This window comes from Onychostoma macrolepis, chromosome 02 (genome assembly GCF_012432095.1).
Source record: "Onychostoma macrolepis isolate SWU-2019 chromosome 02, ASM1243209v1, whole genome shotgun sequence".
In the NCBI taxonomy this organism is placed as follows: domain Eukaryota; kingdom Metazoa; phylum Chordata; class Actinopteri; order Cypriniformes; family Cyprinidae; genus Onychostoma; species Onychostoma macrolepis.
The window spans coordinates 32,353,520-32,376,958 of record NC_081156.1 but is presented as its reverse complement, the minus strand read 5'-3'; the positions used below and the strand labels follow the sequence as shown (position 1 = coordinate 32,376,958).

Sequence of the window (23,439 nt, the reverse complement as noted above, 5' to 3'; positions counted from 1 at the left end):
TTAGTCACATTGTACTGCTATTATTTTGAACAATACTGTATATCTGTCAGTCAGAAAGCACACAGAGATGGTGGGCTGGAGAGAGTGGGATTGTGAAACCCCAGTCTTGCAAGACTTCTTGTTTATGCTCCAGTGAACTACGTGCTGGTGTCCTCAGGTAAAACCTGTAGGAAATGTGGACACTCATTCAGGTCAAGAGTCCTGTACGCATCTTCGGTTGGAATGAATGGCGCGTAGCTCTGGGACACGTGGATGTAGCCGCATAAATCTGCTTGATTACTTTTGTAGGTGAAGAGTGATTCAAACAAGAGATCGTCAGATGAGGGCTGTGGGTCTTCTTTATATCCAGCAGGAGTGACTTGTTCTGGTTTGTTGTAGCTCTGGTTGAGGAAATGTGTGGGGAACACTTGAGCTGGTGTGCGTTTGGAGTCCTGGTGTGTTACAGCAGAAGTGCTGCTGCAGGTCTTGGTTTCAGTCTCATTGCTGTCTTGTGGAACAGTGTGGTAGGTGAACACCTGGACAGGGACATAGTCTTTCTCACCATAATCCTGATAGATTGTAGTTTGACCCATAGAGATGATAGTGTTCATGGTGGACAAGGATGGTAGCTTATGCTGTTGAAGAGAAAAATGAATGAAACTGATACACACACACACCACAATATAAATAAAATAGAATAAAACGACAATTCATAAAATGCATAAATCTTAAATATAATGAATTATTGTTAAAAAAATTGTTATTGCAATTTAAAAAAAAAAAAACACTGGGTTTGCAGTACTTGTTTGCAGGGCTGCACAATTAATGCTTAGCACAAATGTTGTGATCTTATATATATATATATATATATATATATATATATATATATATATATAATGCAGTAGTATTTATTATTTTATATAATAAATAAATATTATTATTAATACTTTTTCTCATTAATATTATTTATAACAACAACATCAATTATTACAACAATATTATTATTATGTAGTATTTATAATTTTATATAAAAATGTCATTAATAATAATATTTTCTCTCATTAATATTATTGATAACAATTTCTATTTCTTTGTTTAAATCTGCTTTGAAACCCCATTTTTATTCTGTTTGTTTTAATTCTGTCTGAGGGTGTAAAATTTTATTTGTCCCTTTGTTTGTCTTGATTGAGTATGTTTTTACTTTGTTTTATATTTGTTGTACAGCACTTTGGTTGCAACTCCTGTTGTTTTTTAAATGTGCTTTATGAATAAACTAAACTAAACTAAACTAAACTAAACTAAACAACAACAACATTTATAAATTGCTAAAATGTATACTGCCATGAACGCATTAATGTAATGTAAAGCAGTTTGGATAAAAAAGTCTGCTAATGCATATTTTGCAAATATAGAAATATATTATAGAAATCTTAATAAATAAAAATATTATCTTCACAAGTGATATCTTTGTTTGTTTTTTTATGCATTGCATGTCCTACATTTCATGTCATGCTCTTTTCTGACACAGTTTTTGACACAGTAACTCCTTGGTAACCAAGTACACTAACTTTAAATAAAACTTTATTACGGGCAAAATTGTTTGTGGTGGTGTTAATGATGCCAACTGAGCATATATTTTAATAATTGATAGAAATAATTCAAAATAATGCAATAAAAACCAATTAAAAGAATCTAAATAGTATATACATACATACATACATACATATTTTTAAAAAAAAATATTGTTTTTAAGCATCAAACCCTGGGATGTAAAAGTGCTAATGTTAAAGAACCACCCATAAACTGATTCAGCTGTCTCCACTGTCAAACATTATGGCTGTATATATATATATCTTTAAACAACATCTTTGGATATTAATTTGGAAGAAACTATCTTTCCAGACATAAGTCCCCCTGCTGGCAACAATAGATACAATTCAGTCAGTAAAACTGCATTATTGATGCAATGAGGTCCTTCTAACAACATGTGGGTTTTAATGAATTTCACTGACACAGCTTAATAAATATAGAACTATATTTGATCTTACCTGACACGGTTTAGTGTTAGACCAGAACGACAGGCTGCTTTTTGAAGGGTCTGGTACAGTCGGACACAGACACTGTTTAATCCTAAAACAACAATAAACTGTGACTATTAGACTGCATATTAGTGTACGATGTCATATTAAATAAATACTGAAATAAGTAATTTCATAATAATTACTTTAATAATAATATTATTGTTATTATTATTATTTTTTAAATAAAAGAACATGTGCATTAGTGTTTTAATATGCTATCAGTAATCCACATCCATTGAAAGAGAACCACTTTTATTAATGTTCTCCTTTAATGAGTATGGATTGTACAAGTTATCTTACCTCACCCTCATGCATACTGGGATGATTAGAATCAGAAAACACAGCAGAAGCGCACACAGCAGTATGGGAATTACTTGTACATCCTCAAGCCCTGTGAACACACACAAACAGGTTTAAAGATAAGGCCATGTTTATACGGGCAAGAATGTTTAAAAAAAAAAATCAATCCAAATGGCCTCATTCTTACCCACAACCACCATCTGACAGGGCCCAGCGGCACCCCCTACTGCAGTATGAGCCATTACACAGATGTTATAGGTTCCTTCCGCCAGTCCACTGAGAGATATCTGTTCAACATGAGCGTCTACCTTCACACCTTCACAAACAAGAGCTGTCTTTCATCATTTACTTGCCCCGCATTGCTTTTCAACATTTTGCAAATAAATATTTGCATCTTACTTTTGTCTTTGCCATTTATGCTGTACAGTACGGTGTAGTTCTGGATGAAGCCGTGAAGTTTCTCTAAAGGAACAGGATCCCATTTCAGAACAACACCGCTGCTGCTCGTCTTCAGCACTGTCATATTTGGGCCGACAGAGGGCGCTGAAACACAGGAACACATCGATCACTGCAGCCACACGAGAAAGCATTAAAGGGACAGTTCACCCAAAAATTCTAATTCTGTCATCATTTATTCACCTTCAAGTTGTTCCAAACCTGTATGAGTTTCTTTCTTCTGTTGAACACAAAAGAATGATATTTTGGAGAATGTGGGTAACCAAAGACTACCATGGAAATGAATGGCAAGCATAAACTTGTTACCTAAAGAAATTCATACGATTTGGAATAACTTAAGGGTGTTGACAGAATCTTCATTTTTGAGTGAACTGTCCCTTTAAATGTTCCTGCCTGTGCCTACTGTTTTTAATATGCCTTTATTTACAGACTAACTTAAATTATTAAAATGTGTTCATGTCCAATGTGTTCTGTATATATATATATATATGTATGTGTGTGTGTTTAAATACAGGTGTTGCCATGAGCTGGATCGATGTGTACATTGACAAGTTATGCAAATCCATGAACAGCTGCACATTTTAGTTTTTTTTTTTTTTGTTATTCATTATTATATTGATATCCTTTCTTTAGTTAACAACATTTTCTTGTGTCTTTGCATCTTAATTGGTAAGAAAATGATTGGGAGAAAAAAAAAGAAAGTAATAAAAAAAAAAAAAAGATTATGTTTAAGGGAGAGTGGGGCATGTTGTCACATTATATGTGGTAAGTTGTCACAATGGGAACCTGCTGTCTATTGACAGTGATTTAAGATTAATACCTTATATGACATAAGATATCCTGTTTCCCCTAAAGATAATGTTTCTATATTATATTATTTTGTTTAATTTTTTTTTTTTAGCATGGCTTATGGCAAAATACCTGATGAATACTACTGCAATACTCCCACACCTTCAGTTCCAATAAATGCACACATTTTCAGTGTAAAAATCTGACCTCCTTCCCGTGTGAAAGCAATGAATGACATGTCACTTCCTGCCTGTCGCCCATACAGACTCACAACCAACAAATTATATGGGACTTCTGGCAGAAGACCTGAAACACACACATTATTATTAGTAAAAGACTACAATATAAAAAACCAGGCACAGCTAAGGATAATATGACTATACAAAAATAAATATACAAATAAATAAATAATCATTACAAAATTTTTTTATTTTTTTTTATTATTTAAACTTTAAAAAACAAACAAAACAAAAAAACAGAAAAAGACGACAAGAAATATATTAATGGCATCATTAACTGTAAACTTTTGTATGTTGTGAATCCACACCAACAGGCCACTGTCATACCGACCAGCAAAACAAAAAATGACTTTTTAATTGGAAAGAAAGTGACTTTTCAGACCCGTGACAGTAAAGCTTCTTGCAGTTTCATTTATATGTTCCCAGTGCAGACTAGTTGCTTCACTGTAAGGCAGAGAAGTCCACTGCACCACAAAGCCGCTCTCTGATTGGTTCAGTGCAGCTGTCCATTCCACCGTCATCCGAGTGTTGTCCAATGGGGTGACGCTGATAGCCTGAGGGGGTGGGAGTTCTTCTAGGACAGGAAAAGGGAGATACGTTTAGGATAAATGACCGCACAGTTTCCAATAATGATGTTGTTTTTATGAAACTTTGTTTAGAATTTCCCATAAATCATCACTATTTCATTAAACAACCACAAAAAAGTTGTTTTTTTGTTTGTAGCAGGATGTTAGTCTTCCATTCTGTTGAAAACATGATTTGACCTGCCTGATGAAGTTTTGCAGAATAATGGAGAGAAAAAGGAGGAAGTAAACAACACAACAAAATAAGACTTTACTGGAAGTACGGATGGGCTGTACATAGTGTGTGCAGAATTATTAGGCAAGTTGATATTCTGGTCAAATTTTTTTTCCAAGAACATTTTACCAATTCCAAAACACATCAATCTTAATAACGACTATTGATTTTGTATTTAATAATTTATAAGTCATATATAATTGTCCATGAACGCTGAAAGTCAAAAACTCCTTATTTCAGGTGTGCTGAATTATTAGGCAGGTTTTCTTTTACAGATAAAATGAGCCAAAAAAGAGATTGAACTCAAGAATAAAAGTAAAAAAAAAAATAATAATTAAACGCCCATGAGAAGGATGCAATACTAATGTAATAATAGAATTAGCAAAGTTAAGGCATGACCATTAGGCAGCGAAATGTTCATTGGGTCAGCACGGTCAGAAAAAACAGGTGGAGAAGAAAAGACACGTTAACTGCAAAATAATTAAGAATTAAGGTGAAGAATTAGGTGAGAAACCATCAGGAACCATTTAGTCTCCAGCACCACCATTTTCCAGAACTGCAACCTTCCTGGAGTCTCCAGAAGTGCAGTGTGTGAGGTTCTCAGAAACTTTGCTTGGGTAAAATAATTCTTTAAAATGTGCCTTCACTTATTAAGAATAACACACTGAAGTGTTGTGAAATACATGAAGACTGCAGATTCTGGAAGAAAAATTCTTCAAACAGTGGCACAAGAGTATGTGATGCTGGTCCTTCAAGAGTCACTTTCAACTTATCTGTCCATAAAGCCTATAAAAAAAGAAAAATCAGTCTTCATGTATTTGGCATCCTGGCCAAAACTTTGTCCATTGGCCTCTGACCATCATGGCCTCCGAAATTATCCCCGTACAATTATTGGCTTCATCACTCTGTCTCCTCTCCACCAATAAGCTGGTGTGTGGTGGGCGTTCTGGCACAATATGGCTGCCGTCGCATCATCCAGGTGGATGTTGGTGGTGGTTGAGGAGATTCTCCCCTTCTATGTAAACCACTTTGAGTACCCAGAAAAGTGCTATATAAATGTAATGAATTATTATTTATCTGTAATCATCTGTATCAGCATAGGCCCTGATAAACATATCGGTCGACTCCTAATCAAGATTCAAGACCAGCCTGGACCAGCTAGAAACCATCTCAAAAGTTGTTATTAGCTGCACATTAATTCCACTGAAAATCCTAAACACACTGAAGCATCCCTTCAGTGATTTACCTGCATGCGTATGTGCAGGTATGTAGATGTGAGCTGGAGATGATGTTCCGGCAGAGTTTGTCGCCGTCAGGCTGCAGTGACAGGGATCATCAGAGACGGTGAGGATGCAGGAGTATCTGGATGCATCTATAGAGCCACAGGTCCACTGCGATGAATCCAGATCACTGCGACAGGTCGCCGAGTAACTGAGCACAACACCATTGGCCTCAGGCCAGGAAACAGGCTGAAACAGACACATAAAACCAAGAGATATTAGATGAATAATGTTTTAAAGCAGGTCAGTGGAGAAAGATGTTAACTGCAGTCAGATGGTGTAGTTACAAGATCGACCAGGATAACCAGATAAACCTTGACCCTTAATCACAGCTAGACTTTTGTGTCATGTTAATTAAATATTGATTAATATGCATAAATTAGTCATTCAAATTATTCTGCATCATATTTGTTGGAAGGTTACAACAAATCAAATCAAATCTTCAGGTATATAATTGAGACTTTTTGAAAGAAAGAAAAATGCAACACAAACTAATTATAAAAAAAAGATTAGTTTTTAATATCTATATGTTAAGAACTTAAAGCTGCAGTCCGTAACTTTTTTTGGTTAAAAATGATCTGAAATCAATATTTGAGCAATTACATAACCAGCCAGTGTTCAAAACTATCGCCTTACTTTAGCCCGATTCACAACGGTGAGCTTATAATAATGTTTTCTAATTTGAATGGTACGGGTAGGTTTTCGCGGGAAATTCGAGCATGGCGCTGCGTTCATTATGTCACATCTGTAAACATAAAGAAGTTGTCCCGGTTTCTAGCCCTGCGTTCCATTCGGAAGGGCTCATCCATATGCCCGAATCCCTTCAAAGGGTTTACCCTCCGGAGTGAGAGCTTCGAAGGGTTGAAGGGTGTAGGGGACCATACAACTGTTTCTTGAGTGCCCTTCTGCGTCATCATCCCGTGCCCACACGGAGGCGCCGTCATCATGCAAAGAATCTGCGCAAAGGATCATGGGAACCCGAAGTGTCCATCAGTTGTACCCTTCGAAATCCTTCATTCCGAAGGGCCCTTTGAAGTGGCTAGTTTTGAGCACTTCGTTTTGGAACGACCCTTCAATATGGCGGCCATGATTGTTTTCACTCCGAAGTGCCCTTTGGAGGGTGATATATCCCGTTTGGAATGCACCGTAGGCTAGGGGTGGCGAACTCCAGTCCTGGAGAGCCCCTAATTACAACTCAGCTGCCTGTAGCTTCCTACTAGTAACCCTTCAGACCTTGATTAGCTTGTTCAGGTGTTTGATTAGGGTTGAAGTAAAACTCTGCAGGGCTGCGGCTCTCCAGGACCGATGTTCGCCACCCCTGTACTAGGCTATCGCATGTGAGGATGCTGCAGGTGACAGATCGTTTATAGCAGCGTTTCCCAATCCCAGTCCACAGGATTTTTGTGCAGATTAACATCTTGAAGGGGAGAACTGGTTATGTAGTCTTAATGGGTTGCGTTTCAGTCACCATGTCATATTCATTCAGTTGTCTGACAACAGAAACAGTAAAATATATCAATATCAAACAGTTTTATTGAGAATTTAGCTGCATCAAAATACAGAAGATTTTCAGAAGAAGTGAGCTGCCCTGTTGTGCAAAAATGTAAACAGGTTTGTGTAAGTGAAATTTCTTAGTGCAAAGAAAGAGAAGTAATAGGAACCTGGAATTTATTTTTTCATGTGTCTAATAGACATGAACAAGTTCTTTGAAAAACATCTATGACCTTTGAAACATGTGTACTCTTCATGCTCTATGTTGACTATGGTTTCAATAATAATAAACTTACATTTGCATAAAGCATCCATATTTGTCCATGCCCATGTTGATTAGAGTATTAAAAACTTGAAAAGTATTAATTTAAGGTACATTTAGAACAAATAAAAATGTGCGATTAATCACGAGTTAACTCATGACAATCGTGCGATTAATCGCGATTAAAGAAAAAATTATTGATTGACAGCCCTAATATATATATATATATATATATATATATATATATATATATATATATATATATATATATATATATATATATATATATATATATATATATATATATATATATATATATTATAATTAATTTCATTAAACGTATTTAATTAAAATGTTATCTGTAACAGTCCTTAAAATTTTGTTAATGTAATTCACTAAAAATCTTCATTATAAATACTTATTTTAACACAACTTCTAATGAAAATGTAAAATTCAGTGAGTATAAAGTAAGAAAATGTTTACATAAAGAAAATTATTATCAATCAGTGTTATTTTAGGATTGAGATACTATTATAGCTTTTATTAATATTTTGAATTGGTTTTAATTAATATTTTTCATTCTGATTATACCTTTAGTTAAAGTTTTAGCAGTTTTTTTGTGTGTTTTTAAAGTTAAACTAAATTAAAATTAGAAATTCAACTAGCTGAAATAAAACACATTTTAAAAATATTTTATTGTATTTCTTTCAACATTTAGTTTAAAGTATCAGAAATGTTTTGTATGGTTTTAGCTCAGTTAATAATAACCCTGCTATGCATAAATATGTAAAGCAATAATCACGCATGAATGTAATTGGCACAGGCTTAGTTGTGGATTCTGTGTTCATTTCCTGTTCCAGAAGTTCCCCTGCGAGGGGATGAGTAATATCACCTCACACCGAAAAACATTAATCACAGCAGCTGTAAGCCTGGAATCATTCTGAGGTTATTATCCTTTCAAATGTTATTGTATGCATTGAAAGACTGGAGACAAAACAGCTTATGAAAACCTATTAAAGGGTTTGTTCACACCAAAATGAAAATTCTGTCATTAATTACTCACCCTTAAAGAGCGCACATGAACGTAATCTGCGTAATAAGTGTTGTTGACGCTTAGGGGAAAGTGTGCATATGCATTGTGATACTCTCTAAAATGGCGGACGACGTAACTCGGGGGAGAAGAATGGTTGAATAAATTGTTATTTTTGTTTTCTTTGCGCAAAAAAAAGTATTCTCGTAGTGTCGCAAAACTGAAGATGAGCCACTGATGTATTTACTACGTTTCTGGACCTGGGAACATTTCAATTGCATTGCTGTCTATGGGAGGGTCAGAGAGCTCTCCGATTTCATCAAAAACATCTTAATTTGTGTTCCGAAGATGACTGAAGGTCTTACGGGTTTGGAACGACATGAGGGTGAGTAATTAATGACAGTATTTTCATTTAGGGGTGAACTAACCCTTTAAGTTTAACTGAAGCCACGGGTGAATAATCATTATTTCAGCAAACTAAACAAGAAAGTGAGCAGACGGACCAGTCAAAATAATTAGTTTCTCTTTTTTAATCGTCTTAAGTGTGTGTTTGTGCCTACAGAGTAAATCTAACCCACATTAAAACCACAAATTCAGGCGCTGAGTGCTCAATACATCAGACCTGTACTCAAAGACATGATATAGTATCAGTTGTGAAAGGAAGTTGCACAACATCCAGATACCAATCAGCTTAGTGCACATCAGAGCATAAAATAAATGAGTCTTCTGGCAAAAATACATTTCAAATGTATACTAAATATATGTAAACAGCATGGCTTAAGGAAATATATATTTTTAAACCTTCGAATGCCAAAATATATTACAAAATGTACTTCAAAGGACAAAAAATTATATATTTCCAATCTTTATTTTTTTTTATTAATCGTTGAATATTTGGGTGGGTAAATGAATGATTGAATGAATGAATAAAGTTTATCGTTTAAGCTAAAAATATCCAATCTCAAAATACATATATGCATCTAGATAGATAGATAGATAGATTATCCAGTCTCAAAATACATTTTGGATGGATGGATAGATGGATAAATAAATACACAAATACATAAATTATAATTACATAAATTATCTCAAAATACATTTTGGATAGATATATAGATCTTCCAGCAGAAGGTTGATATATTTAATGAAATTGCTTAAATGGCTAGTTCTGCCATCATTTACTCATGTCGTTCCAAACCTGTATGACTTTCTTTCTTCTGCAGATCCCAAAAAAAAGACATTTTGAGGAACATCAGGGTCTAAACAATTTGGATCCCATTGACTTACTGTTACAGAGGAGGCTCCTTTACCGCCTCCCTCGCACCACCAGAGGGAGCCATCCCCCGAATATTAAGCATTCCATTTGGACTCCATTTCCCATCATCCTCATACCTGGGACTGATTGATCATCCACACCTGCACCTCATTAACACTCACACATATAAGCCACTCACTCACACAAACTCCTTGCGAAGTCTTGATTTGCCCTTGCTGTCATTTCTGAGCGTATACCTGTGTTTGATTTCTGTGCTTTTTGACCTTGGACTGTATCCTGTTTTCTGATTGTTCTCTGCCTGCCCCGACCTTGGCTTGTTTTCCCTGGACTGTGTCTGCTTGCCGCCTGCCCTGATCTTCTGCCCGGTTCTTGATTCTGTCTCTGTCTAGCCCCTGCTGCTCTGCTTTGCCGGTATTTGACCCTGTATTGTCTGATTACTCTAATAAAAGCTGCAAATGGATCCAAACGCTTCTGACTCATCACAACACTTACACTGTACGGACAAAACACACTGACATTCTTCAGAATGTCTTCTTTAATGTTCCACAGAAGAAAGAAAGTCATACAGGTGAGGTGTGAACGACATGAGGGTAAAGGATGACAGAACCATCATTTTTGCGTGAACTATCCTTTAAAAACATGTCACATGTGCAGATGGTTTAATCAGTAAATCAGGTGCTAAATTCAGGTGGTTGATAAGCACGGAGAGGGTGGGGAGGCAGGATGTGGTCGTGCTGTTTGTCAGATTTAAGCTGACTGAGGAAAATCTGAAAGAGTGTTATTAAAACAGGAAGCGCTTGGAGCCACAAGTAAAAAGACACTTTCATGCCTGTCGCTGATCTATTTACATATCTATATTCAAGTTGTTGCTTTGTTTTTGTTCGTATGGCAGGTGGAAACTTATATTAAACATTAATTAAAAATTGATGATCGAGCCATTGTTTAGTTTTAATACATTTTCCAGTGAATACACCCTGACTGTGCTATCTCAAAGAAAAGGAAAATCACAAATTAGATCACTTTGACATCTCAATAACGTTAAATACAGATGCTTCTCCTGTGAAAAAGTCCCCAGTGAAAGAGACTGCTCAAACTTGGCAAGATAACAAAGTCTGAGATCTCTGTCAACAGATTCATTTTTGTCTGTGTTCAATTCTTCATGCAATTAATTTTAGGTGAGTCATCTTAATATTAAGCAATTTAACTGAGAACTACGCAGGATGCACTTGGCATAAAGAGGTTCCTGTTTTTCTGCTGGCTCCAGTCGTTCTACCATCCTTTAAATCACATCCTCATCGTGTATACTTAGAGGCAGTTTTCTAAAGAACATAAGCAAACCTTCCAGAGCAGAGTGAGGCTTCTCCTTCCAGCTTCTTCTGCAGGTTGGATGAGTCTCCAGAGCTGAGGAGCCGCAGACGGAGCTGAGGAAAGATCAATCCAGACTCATATTCATCCATACAGCCATATTTAACAACACTAACAAACTCAAACACTCAAACTGCAAACTGATCATAAAAAGAAGTAATTGTAGTGTACATCAAATACTATTTCTGTACTTGCAGAAATCATAATACTAATAAAATAAAAAGTACTTAAAAGAGTACACTTTCATGACTGTTTCTTGACACACTTAAGTACACTTTTAAAAACTGCACTTTGTAATAATGTCAAATTAAAGGATTTACTTTAAAGTACATCTCAAATGATTGTTTTAATAATCTTTTGTCATGCACATGTAAATTACACATTTTGATGTGTTGACAACCATACTGCAGCGCGCACAAAGTATTTGATACTAATGTTATTATATTTTTTTATATACTAAATTGCAAATTCATCATTATAAATGTATATTTACATGCATGACATACAAGTTTCACTAGAAATAACATTAAAGTATATTTTAGTATATATGATGTACTTAAGTCCCACTTAAGTGGGTCAAAAACTACTCTTAAATTCAACTAATACTAATACTGTATTTAATACTAATATCAGTTTAAACTAATTTATTTTCTTTTACTTGCAAATAACATGCAATTAAGTGTCTGAACACATTAAATTCGTACACATTTAAGTATATTCTTTTAAAGTATATTATTTCCGTAGAGTACTCTTTTTAAAAGTATGTTAATGCAAACTTCTTTTTCACAAAAAAACTGACATATGATTGGACCAAATATAAAATTATACCGTCAAACCTAACTGTATAATTATAATTAAAGATAACATATTTTAAAACTACTAAACTGCAAATTCATCATTACAAATGTTCTACCGTACAATTACTATGTATATGTACTTAAATGCATAACGTACAAGTATCAATAGAAATGACATTCAAGTATATTTTAGTTTACCATAAATGCTTGTCAGTTAATTTGACAATACACTTTAACCATATTTCAAAGACAGTACAATTATGAAATTACACACAGAGATGTGTAAGCGAGTCAAAAAAGCACTTTTAGGTTCAACTAATTACATGTAATATACGTTTAAATTATAATTTTCTTTTACTTTTTACTTTAATTGTAAACAACATGCAATTAAGTGTCCGGAAACATCACATTAAGTTCACTCTTAAGCATATGATTTTTTTTTTTACTTTGAAAGTATGATTCGTATTGCTTTGACTAATTGTCTGTTTGGTTGCATGTAGAAATGCATGCTCATTTTAAGAGTTCAAGGAGAACAATGTTAAAGTCTCACCTTTCTCTGCTGTGGTTGTGTCTACAGATGTCCATGAGCTCCAGTGAGCGGCCGCTCGACTGTCCTGAACTCTCAGTCTCACTGTATACTTGGATCCTGGGTGTAAGTCACAAAGCTCCAACGTCTCCTCAGGAAACGCTTGTATAGTCTGGGATCGGGTCTACAGGATCATAAGAGAGAGTTTCATTAATGGTCTAATCTTGTATATGGTCCGACTAAATATCAGTTTTATATCAGCTAAAGTTCACACAAACATACTTTTAAAAAGAGTACTCTATGGAATTATTATACTCTAAAAAATACACAGAATGTAATGTTTTCATACACTTAACTGCATGTTATTTACAACTAAATTAAGTTGTTATTAATTGCAGCTATCTGAACCTAAGTGTAGGACTTAAGTACATCTTAACATTTCCTAATTACTTCCAATATGTGACCTTGGACCAAAAAAACAGATCATAAGGGTCAATTTTTCGAATTTGAGATTTATACATCATCTGTATATGAATGATTTATGATTTATATTTGAAAATCTGGAATCTGAGGTTGCAAAAAAATCTAAATATTGAAAAAGAATCGCCTTTAAATTGTCCAAATGAAGTTCTTAGCAATGCATATTACTAATCAAAAATTAGGTTTTGATATATTTACAGTAGGAAACTTACAAAATATCTTCATGGAACATGATCTTTACTTAATATCCTAATGATTTTTGGCATAAAAGAAAAATCTATAATTTTGACCCATGCAATGTATTTTTGGCTATTGCAACAAATATACCCCAGCGACTTAAGACTGGTTTTGTGGTCCAGGGTCACATATGGTAAAGTGTATTGCCGAATGTACTGACAAACATTAATGGTAATTAAAATATATTTGTGTTTTACGTAATTTCTATTGAAACATGTATGTCAGTTAAATAGACCTATATTTTTAATCACACATTTGTAATGATGAAGTTTAGTACAGTTTAAATGTAAATTCAAATGTAACTTCAAAATTTAAATAACTCACTACAGTTAAACTAATTCACTATAGTAATTATAATCAAGTAGTTTACGTGTGTTTTAGTATGTTAGTCAACACATCCAAATAAATAAAGCATGACAAAAGATCATTAAAACAATGATTTAAAAGGTACTTAAAACGTAACACTTTTTGATACGTTTTAAAAGTGAACTTAAGTATGTCATCAATGTGCACCCTTTTAAGTACACTTAAGTGGCCTTTTATTTCAATAATTTTACAATATCTAAAAGTACACCTTTTTTAAATGCTTTTCAAGACTTGGCATACAGGTACACTTTGAATGCACATTTAGTATAATTAAGTGCACTTCTTTTTTGAAAGAGAAGCTTCTGTCATTGTCTATGGAAGACAAAAGGAGATGTTTTGAAGAAGCTTTTAGTGCATAAAAGCTGTCTAAATGACTCATGCACTGCAATCTGCCTTCTGAAGTCAAACAACAGCTTTGTGTGCTAAACCGAAATATAAGTCATAATCATACGTTTAAGTTTGGAAAGACATGAGGGTAAGTAAATGAGGACAGAATTTAGATTTTTAGGTGAACTCTCTCTTATAGCTCTTATATTTTAGTCATATGTATAAACCTGGTTGTGTGTTGTGTACTCTATTTGGAGCAGTATGTAGTCTTTTTCATTCTTGGGAAAGCTCTCAACCATTCTCCAGGTCACCTGCAAACACCCGGACCTTCTCTCTGATGGCCCGAGATTTGTTATCTGTGGAGGACGAAGTTGCACTGCAGTACAAATAGAAAACATACTGAGAATACAGACATATTGCCGAGAAAAGACTCTTTATTTACAGATTGTTTACTGCGGCAAGGAATGAAATGCCTTTGGCGAAATGGACAGAGTTGCAAAGCATGATGAATAATGACATTAAACATTACAATAGACAGAAATGAGTGATTTATATGTACTGCTGATAAGCGTTTTTCAAGGTATGTCACCAATATGAAAGGAATAAACAATGTGTACAGTATGTTAATGTTTTTTCGTGATGTGCAGTATACCTGCATTGACCCCACTGAAGAAGTAAGGTTGTGAGCGTATGGATCCGGTGCGTGTGGACGCGAGCACAACCGCACAGAAACAGTGTAACACTGAATCAATGGTCTGAACAGAGCAGTCAGAGCCTGTGGCATTACAGAAACCCACCGGGATGATGCGGTGTTTACTTTCACAAGAGGTCCTGTGCAGAATAACACAGGAATATCTCACTCACTTACATGCTTGCAAATAAAATGAATGGTGCTTTAAAGATCCCAGAAACCAAAACACTGATCTGAAGAACCTACAATGCAACATCAAGAACTTGTTTCGTCTGCAAAGAAGTATATAGCAGATGAAGAACACCGTGTAGCAAATAAAGCTGCTTCAAAAACCATTGCAATGAGTCAATATGAAAACAGAACTTGTGCTTGGCAATTTAAACCACTTGTTGCGTTTATCTGTTCTCTTTCTGTCTACTCAAAACCATACTGACAGATTGGTAAGTACTTTCAAATCAAGATAACAAGATAGATAGTTAGGAGACTTAAAACTAATAAAAAGATCAGTTTGTAAATCCCCTAAAATTAAAAAATTGCGTTTACTGATGTATATGTAAACTAATTTAAAAACCAAGTGACATCCCAATGTGTGAGACTTGGGTTAATGGGCTTTAACCTGTTTCCTGAAACATCAATGTTTAGTCATTACCAGTTTCACTGATCGGTACAAATATGCAAATTGGTTGACTATAGTCACGCCAATCAAAGCCACTGCAAGCGTAAGCATTTGACGAGATGTCTACCACTAAAACACAAGAAACCTATAGAATCAAATCAGCAAATGTAATATGCAAAGTTAATTCCCTTAAATATATTATTATTATTTAAAATATACTGTATGATTTAGACAGACAGACAGACAGACAGACAGATAGATGGACAGACAGATTCTGGACGGTTTTGTTAGTGTGAAATGTAGCTTACTTGTTAATCTGAAGCATGTAGCTGCTGATGTTCAGGTGGTGGTCAGTTGTATCCCAGTAACAGGTGATCTTGGTGTACGGCATGATCACACACTGGGTGATTGACAGTGCTGATTCTGCTGTGGAGACGGTCGTGACATGTAGAGAAAAAAAGCCTAAGAGAATTTCTGAACACGAACACAGGCTTCACTTTTTATTAAAATTGCATAACATAACTACTTACACATGACTTAAACACACTTGACATGAGAACATGGTTCAAAATCACAATCATTCAGTTAAAATCTTTGTTATAGGCTATCATTAAGAATTTGGGTAATAATGATTAGCCCTCAGTGTGAAAACTAGCCCCGGTCTGCCCTATACAGTAGAGGGTGACACAGGAGTGGATTTTCCTACAAAAAAAAATCTCATCCCGTCCCAATCCCACGAAAAAACTGGGGGGAAATCATGTCCCATTCCAATCCTGGAAGAATGACTCCCATTCCCTCCCCTGTTTTTTTTTTGTTTGTTTTTGTTTTTGTATAGTAAATATACTGTGCAGATCACAGCGTGCCCACCTTAGTTGAATAAAAATCCAAAATGTAGTTTTTTGTTATTATATTGAGCTGAAAGCCAGCTTAAACAATGCACAGTGTGCATTGCACACACATTAAATTTCATGTAAATCATTCATGCTAACACACACTTTTCTATTTGAATTTTTATTTTATTTTTTCATTTGAAAGTAGAAATTTCACTCTCTATAAATATATTTTTCATAGAGGGAGTTTTGAAGTTTCTCACTCAAGTTCACAGAGACCGAGACGGCAGAAAGCGCATCCTGTTTGCTTTAATTACTTTACAGAAGCGCAACGTTTCGTTGTTATTCTGAGTGCACACAAATAAACGTAGAGTCTTTACAGATTCGAAAGATGTATTCGGCTACTTTTATCTGTATGACCAAAAATTACGGAGATTTTAAGAGCAAGTGAGCCCACCGGTGCCTGTCCTGCAGCGAGCGCGCTATTCAGCTTCAACTCTCCACACAAACATCTCAATAGCGCACATTTCTCTAGGTTAACATCATATTGAGCGGCCATGTTGCTACTACATACATCTTTCAGATGAAAAGCCATATTTGAGGTCGATGAATGATAGGTGAGCGTTTGGATGTCCTGCCCAAGTGTATTACCACATAGACCAGCCGTTAACAATCTGTCCGTCACGGACTGCATCATTCACTTAAAAGTCTGTGTAAAGATAATTCTGAGAATTGTTTCTAAACACATTACAAATGTTAGAAATGTATTGCTTAAACACATTACAAAGACTCTGAACTATGTAGTACTGAATTGTGGAGTTAAACCGTTAAACAGATTTTCACCAATTCTGTGTTCAGGATTTTTTTACTCAAAGTAACACTCAAGAGGTCAAGTTCTTGTCTTTTTGAATGTAGGGACGGTTCTAGGGTGAATGGATACCCGGGTCTTAGCCCAGAGACATATAGGTGGCAGAATACATACAATTTAAAAACATGGAGCGTTCACAATTCGCATCTAAAAATGCATGGAAACGCGAGCAGTACCGCTTTCTCTTCTTTCAAAGCGCACCGGAGCTCTTGCTCTCTTGGTGTTTGCCGACTTGGTCTTGCTCTCTTGGCGCGTGGAGCGCGCTTGCCGAGCGTCTACAATTAAATAACGAGCTTGCATGCAATATTGCACAACTTGCAATATGTATGGCTGTAGCATCAGTAGCATCCATTCAGGTTGTAGCGGTATTTGACAGTTGAGAGAGACTGCCGCTTTCTCGCCAAGTGGGCGTGGCTTCAGCGCCGACAGCGGACACGCCCCTAGCATTTTGAGAGCAGAGAGTCCTGCTTATTTTTCAAAGACTTTGATAACTTATTTTAGTTACTTTTTTATCATTCAGATTTGGCTGGGTGGTTAATAACACATTTTTCCTGTTGTGTGACAAACTCAGAACACATATTTTAATATCACTTTACACGACTTTAAGCAGCCACACCAAAGGAGGAGAGCATAAAGAGACAGCACAACTAGAATTGAGTTCAGAATTAAAATATACAGTTTATAGTTTATTTATATAAAAGGTATATTTGTGTATAAAGTTGGTTATCATTACTTTTCTCGGTCCCGCCCACTCCCGCTGACATTTTTACCTGTCCCGTCCCAATCACGTGATTCGTAGCGATTTTAGGTGTGTTCGACTTCATGTGGCGCCATGAAAACCAATACTCACAACCGGCGCAACGTCATAGAATGTCTCTGAACAGGTTCACGCCCACTTTTAGGGGAAAACAAACCGCCATACAGCATCGGATCGAGGAAGTGAACTAACCTTACAACATGCCAAAGAGTTGTTGTGTGGTTGGGTGCACCAATAATGTTTGTAAAAACCCAAATTTAGCCCAGGCTACCTGCCATCATCATCCATATCTTGCTGTTATGGAAATATCATGAATTACGGATGATGCTATCGAAAGCTAAGCCAGGCTAGTTGTATGGCTGGACAGAAAAGTGCACTCAGTACTCTAAATATAAGGACATAATATATACATTTAAAGATGTTTACTTTCAAACGAAGTAAAATCATTCACTGGTTTACCTGGTGATTAGATTAGGTACGAGTAAATGTCCGGTAAGACACCTCTGGCCATTGGGTGGGGTTGTTACACCAATTTGACGCTGGGAGAATGAGTTTTTAAATTGACCAAATTAAGTTTGTGGATGTATCTTTCACGCTCTATGGCAGGCAGGGTGGACATAATTACTTGACATGATTAATCCTAGTGATTTCTTAAGTTATTCACGTCTGTCGGCTGTGTACGGATGTGCCGGTAGTGCGTATCGGCGGCTGACTTGAAGAAGTGCATGCTGGTTAGAATTTTTTTTTTTTGTTTGTTTGTTTTTTACTTTTTTTTTCATTCCAGAAAGCTTTGTTTTTAATTCCCTTCAGTTTCATTTGAGTTTATTTTTTTATTGCATATGAAAATATATAACCACAAGAGAAATACAACTTTGCATACAAATGCCATCAGTACACATGATTACAAGTAAAATAAAAATTAGCCAGAGGAAGAAAAAACATAAAATAAATAAATAAAATAATGAAGATGGTACAGTTTACTTGTCCACTTCAAATTTGCAGATAACATCAGAAGTCCTGAGAGCTTTTTTTGTTTTACATTTATATACCATATTACAATATTGTTTAAATTCGTTGATAAAATAAAAAAAAATTTGGTTTACCACCCGACCACTTCATTTTGTGTATATGAGATTTCCCCATTACAACCAGTAATTGAATAATATACGCTTTATTCTTTTCTATCCCATAATCATCAACATATACCATTATATCAGACCCACCCAGTTTAACAGCTGTATTAAGTTTTCTTGTAATGAAATTCTCGACATCAACCCAAAATATCTTTGTATAGATACAATGAAAAAATAAATGAAAAATAGTTTCTTTTTCATTACTACAAAATTCACAGGAGTAGTCAATATTCAATTTAAAACGTTCCAATACATGTTTCAGTGGATAAATTCTATGCAATATTTTATATGAAACTTCCTTTACTTTGTTATTAACAAAGAATTTATCAACCATCCTCCAAGCCTTGGTTAGAAAATTTGGCCGACTTGAACCGGCGCCGACCACTGTCACGTGTGGCATCAAAGTACCGCGAGAGCTATCGAGACTGACTGACTCAGCTCGCGCAGTAGGCTTGTTTGAGATGTGCCTCGCCTCGCCTGAAATGTAGGCGAGAGTAGGCGGCTGCAGTGAGGGGAGGAGTGAAATAAGCGCAGTCAAGACGGACAGTTCTGACCTCTCGAAGTGGTACAGATACCAACGTGATCAAAAGCAGATATCGCGTTATTCTCACTCATGCTCTGTGTTGCTGATAAACATGATATAATTTCAGTTATGTTGCTTTTATATGAATATAAATATGATGAACAAGACACTCAAAGTGCTTGCTATTTAATTCCATACAAAAGGCATATTTATCATCCATTTTTATTTTAATTCAAACATGTATTTTAGATTTTTATAGAAAATATGACAACAATCACATATCTCACAAAGAGATGGCACTGTCATAGTGTTTGGGAATATTCATGCACAATGTAAATTAACTACATTAGATAAAATTAAGAACAAAAAAGCAAGAAAGACCTATGAAGCTTTTTGTTACTTTAAATTGCTGTAATTTTACCCCTGGCATGAATTGTTTCACTTTACATATTCTTATGAATGTTTATTTGTTTTTGTACTTGTTGTGAGTTGTATATGCTTGTACAAACCTTTGTATAATTTTTGCATAATAATAAAAAAATACTGCCCACAAATCTGTTTTTAGAACAGTAAAAGCTTTTTTTACTGTATAGTCACAATGTTATAATGAGTCACATTTAATAATAAAAAAAAACACCGATAAAGGCTTATTGGTATTTAAATAGTACATGTGTATGTTGAACTTTATTCTTGAACAGATGGCCCTGTATTAAGCAGTATATAAAAAGTGTTTCTGTTGCTCATGAAAACATTTCTGAAACGTGAGTGCATCTGACAAATATTGCATGTTATTCACTCCATCTGTGATAAGAGTATCCAAACAGAAAGAGTCCGACTTCACGTCTCCGCTTTCAATTCCGCCCCCGACTGCAAGCGGCTATTCTCGCCGATAGGTCTGTGCGACGCCGCATGAAGTCGAACACACCTTTTGTAGGCATTCCCGTGACCCGCGGGATTCTCGAAACAATGTCAGCCTCTACTACTATACTGCCTAACTCATCAGTGATTAGCAGCAGTCTGTGAGTGAACTGAGCCAAAAAACAACCAGGATCAGATTTACGATAAAAACAATCCAGTGCCAGGAATCATACATAAACTCTCAACAGGACACAAATTATGTCACTAATACAACATGAATTGAAGGAAGCATTTATGTTGCACAATAGTGCACTGTTGTTTTTCCATAACAGAGATGACTCAGTCAAACACTTCTCATTACATAGAGAAGAGCGGGGACGGTTGCAACATGACTTATTCCTCCGATCAGGAATGAGGTAGAGTGATGATAGCTTTATAGCATGGCGCTAGCAACGCTAAGATCATGGGTTCGATTCCCAGGGAAAGCAAGAGCTGATAAAATGTAAAAACTGTAACTTGAATGCGTCTGCTAAATGCATAAATGTAAAATGTAAAATGTACTCATACTGCACATGCTTAGTTAGCCCCTCCCCCGATCTGAAAGAAATCAGCCATTTGTGACCATTCCTTCAGGGAAAAGCTAATTTTGAGGTAAAAAAGTATTTTTTTTAATGTTCAGAATATTTCTCATACTGTCTAAACTGTTTTTGTGAAGCATTATTCATTCATATAATTTAAATCAGTGTTTTTTTTTAGCTTCTAATAGGCATAGCTATCAAGTGTTAAAGCTATTGTATCTAGCTAGTATAGTAAGTTTCATCATGGCTGACAGAGTGGGGACAGTTGCTGTCCCTTATCACAACATTGATGTGAAAGCTTGTCATATTAACATAATACAATTATAATTTCATGGATTAATAAATAACCCGTTCAATACCCAGGTATCCCTCCTTTTTTTAAGTACATACTCTCAAACTAGGCCACAGTGTAGTCTGTAATTTTTCTTTGTTTACAGTATGCCACGAGCCACGAGAGAGGAAACGCACAACAGATAGGGGTGTCCCTCTTCCTGTTCTGAAGTCAGCAGCAAATATAGTGAAGGATGAACTCATTTATTTCTCTCTAAACCTCTCTCTGTTACACACGCATACACTATCTTACACACAGACACACACACACACACACACACACACACACACACACACACACACACACACACACACACGCACACACACACACACACGCGCACACACACACACGCACACACGCACACACACACACGCACGCGCACACACACGCGCACACACACACACGCACACACTTCATTTCAGGAGTTCACAGAAGTAGTTCAGTAAATTTTCAGTCTAGATTTTCATTAAAAATATTTTGTTGGTCAATTTTTTTTTAGGCCTAATAATTAACCAAAACATGATTGTTACTTGTTCTTTTACTAGTCTTTGTATTTTTATGGCCAATTTAACAAATTCAACAATTTAACCAATATACATTTTGAATGTTCACAAATAAAATAAAGAAATTGCAATATAATGTTATATAATGTTTCTTTATTATTACATTTTAATAAGTGTTGCAACCGTCCCCTGCTAGGGGTCAGTTGCAACGTTTCACTTTGTCTGTTCAAGTTTAAATTGTACATATATTATCATATGTATGCATGTAACAGCACTGTGGTTGGGTATCTGACAGATGTGGGTTTAATATATAAAGATTTTGGCTTTGCACAAAAAACTGTCTCTGAGAAACTGAAGGAAATACAAAAAGTGTTGCAACCGTCCCCTACAGAATAATATGGGCGAAAACTGAGCCAAAACTGCAAAATGTTAAATGACTGATTCAGCTGAAATATTAATTTAATTTTTTATTGTTATTTTGATATGAGAGGTGACATACACTTGCAAGGCTTTGGATCGAGGTACAAAAATATCTAATATTACCCTTAAGCTACAAGGACAGTTTATAGAGTGGCTATTTATTGTTCACATTGCCTAGTAGCGATTGTTTGCATATATCCATCTAGAGTAATGACTGAAAAGTAGTTTGACCAATAGCGTGCACGCATTGTGCATAATCGACCAATCGTAGTGTGCGAGAAGGCGGGATCTACAAAGAGTGGTCAATGCAATGCAAATAGGCGTACGTAACGAGGACTGGAGTGAGAATTTTATTTTCATTTTATACAGACTTTGTATAAAAAATAATATTCTATAAAAATTCTGTCGTTTCTCACAGAAAAAAATACATAGGCTACAAAACTGAAAAAGGATGAGATGAGAAAAATTCTGACAGCTTATTCATTCACTTACTACAGGGACTGTCCGGTTAGTCTCGAGCACAACAGAGATAGTTTACCCCTCAGACCTGTCGATTACGAGCCCAGATTTGTAACCACTACATTACAGCTTTGACACAATCAAGACTCATTTTAAATGAAAAAAAAAAAAAAAAGTGCGTTTACATTCATCATAAACGCTTACCTGCTGTGTCCAGGACCCTGTTCATTACACACATCCAGAGGAGAAGTCCAGCTTGAGGCAGCTTCATTTGGCTCATCTCTGGCTTGAAGACTGTCAGCTGCTGGGAAAGTAAAATCAGGATGTTTTAGCTTAAATATTCACAAATCAAGTCACCACAGGATCACAGCCAAACTTTTACGCAGCGTTCCACGTTACAGGGCTTCTCACGCAAACACATTGTATCTAAACCTAACCAGTGTCACAATATATTAAGTTCCTGAAATATTTGGTTCCAGTGGGTGGTGCTTACGTGAATATTCATCACATCGTGGGCGGAGCTATCCAGTTGAGGCAAGTGGAACACAAATGATTAGTTCGAGCACTTCAGATCGCGTTTTGTTTTATGGATTATTTCAAGCAGGTAATAAAGTTGAACGAACTTAAGCTTAAACTACTCCTATGACTGTTCACATTTTGTAAATAATTAATCGTTTCTGTTATATGTGTTTCTCAGTTACTCTATTTAGGTAGCGTTGGAAGACAGCTACAATATTTGTGACCCTGGACCACAAAACCAGTCTTAAATCGCTGGGGTATATTTATAGCAATA

At 35.6% G+C, this 23,439-nt stretch overlaps 1 protein-coding gene across 8 annotated transcripts; it reads right to left on the bottom strand.

Moving 5' to 3' along the window:
• Positions 1-8: 8 nt before the first annotated feature.
• Positions 9-23,093, bottom strand: LOC131552597 (interleukin-6 receptor subunit beta). Of its 8 annotated transcripts, none has more exons than XM_058796498.1 (14): positions 22,851-23,093; positions 15,695-15,812; positions 14,732-14,910; positions 14,307-14,455; positions 12,694-12,853; positions 11,320-11,402; positions 5,889-6,111; positions 4,227-4,418; positions 3,813-3,911; positions 2,760-2,903; positions 2,548-2,676; positions 2,361-2,451; positions 2,028-2,109; positions 9-614 (listed from the first exon to the last, which is right to left on the bottom strand). In XM_058796498.1, exons 1-14 carry the CDS (start codon positions 22,924-22,926, stop codon positions 138-140), a joined length of 2,202 nt encoding a protein of 733 aa, XP_058652481.1. In that variant the 5' UTR covers positions 22,927-23,093; the 3' UTR covers positions 9-137. The 8 variants fall into 8 exon arrangements, with proteins under 8 accessions (XP_058652481.1, XP_058652488.1, XP_058652497.1 ...); XM_058796505.1 differs by having other exon boundaries at positions 15,695-15,809; XM_058796514.1 differs by lacking the exon at positions 22,851-23,093 and adding an exon at positions 18,301-18,972.
• Positions 23,094-23,439: the final 346 nt, after the last annotated feature.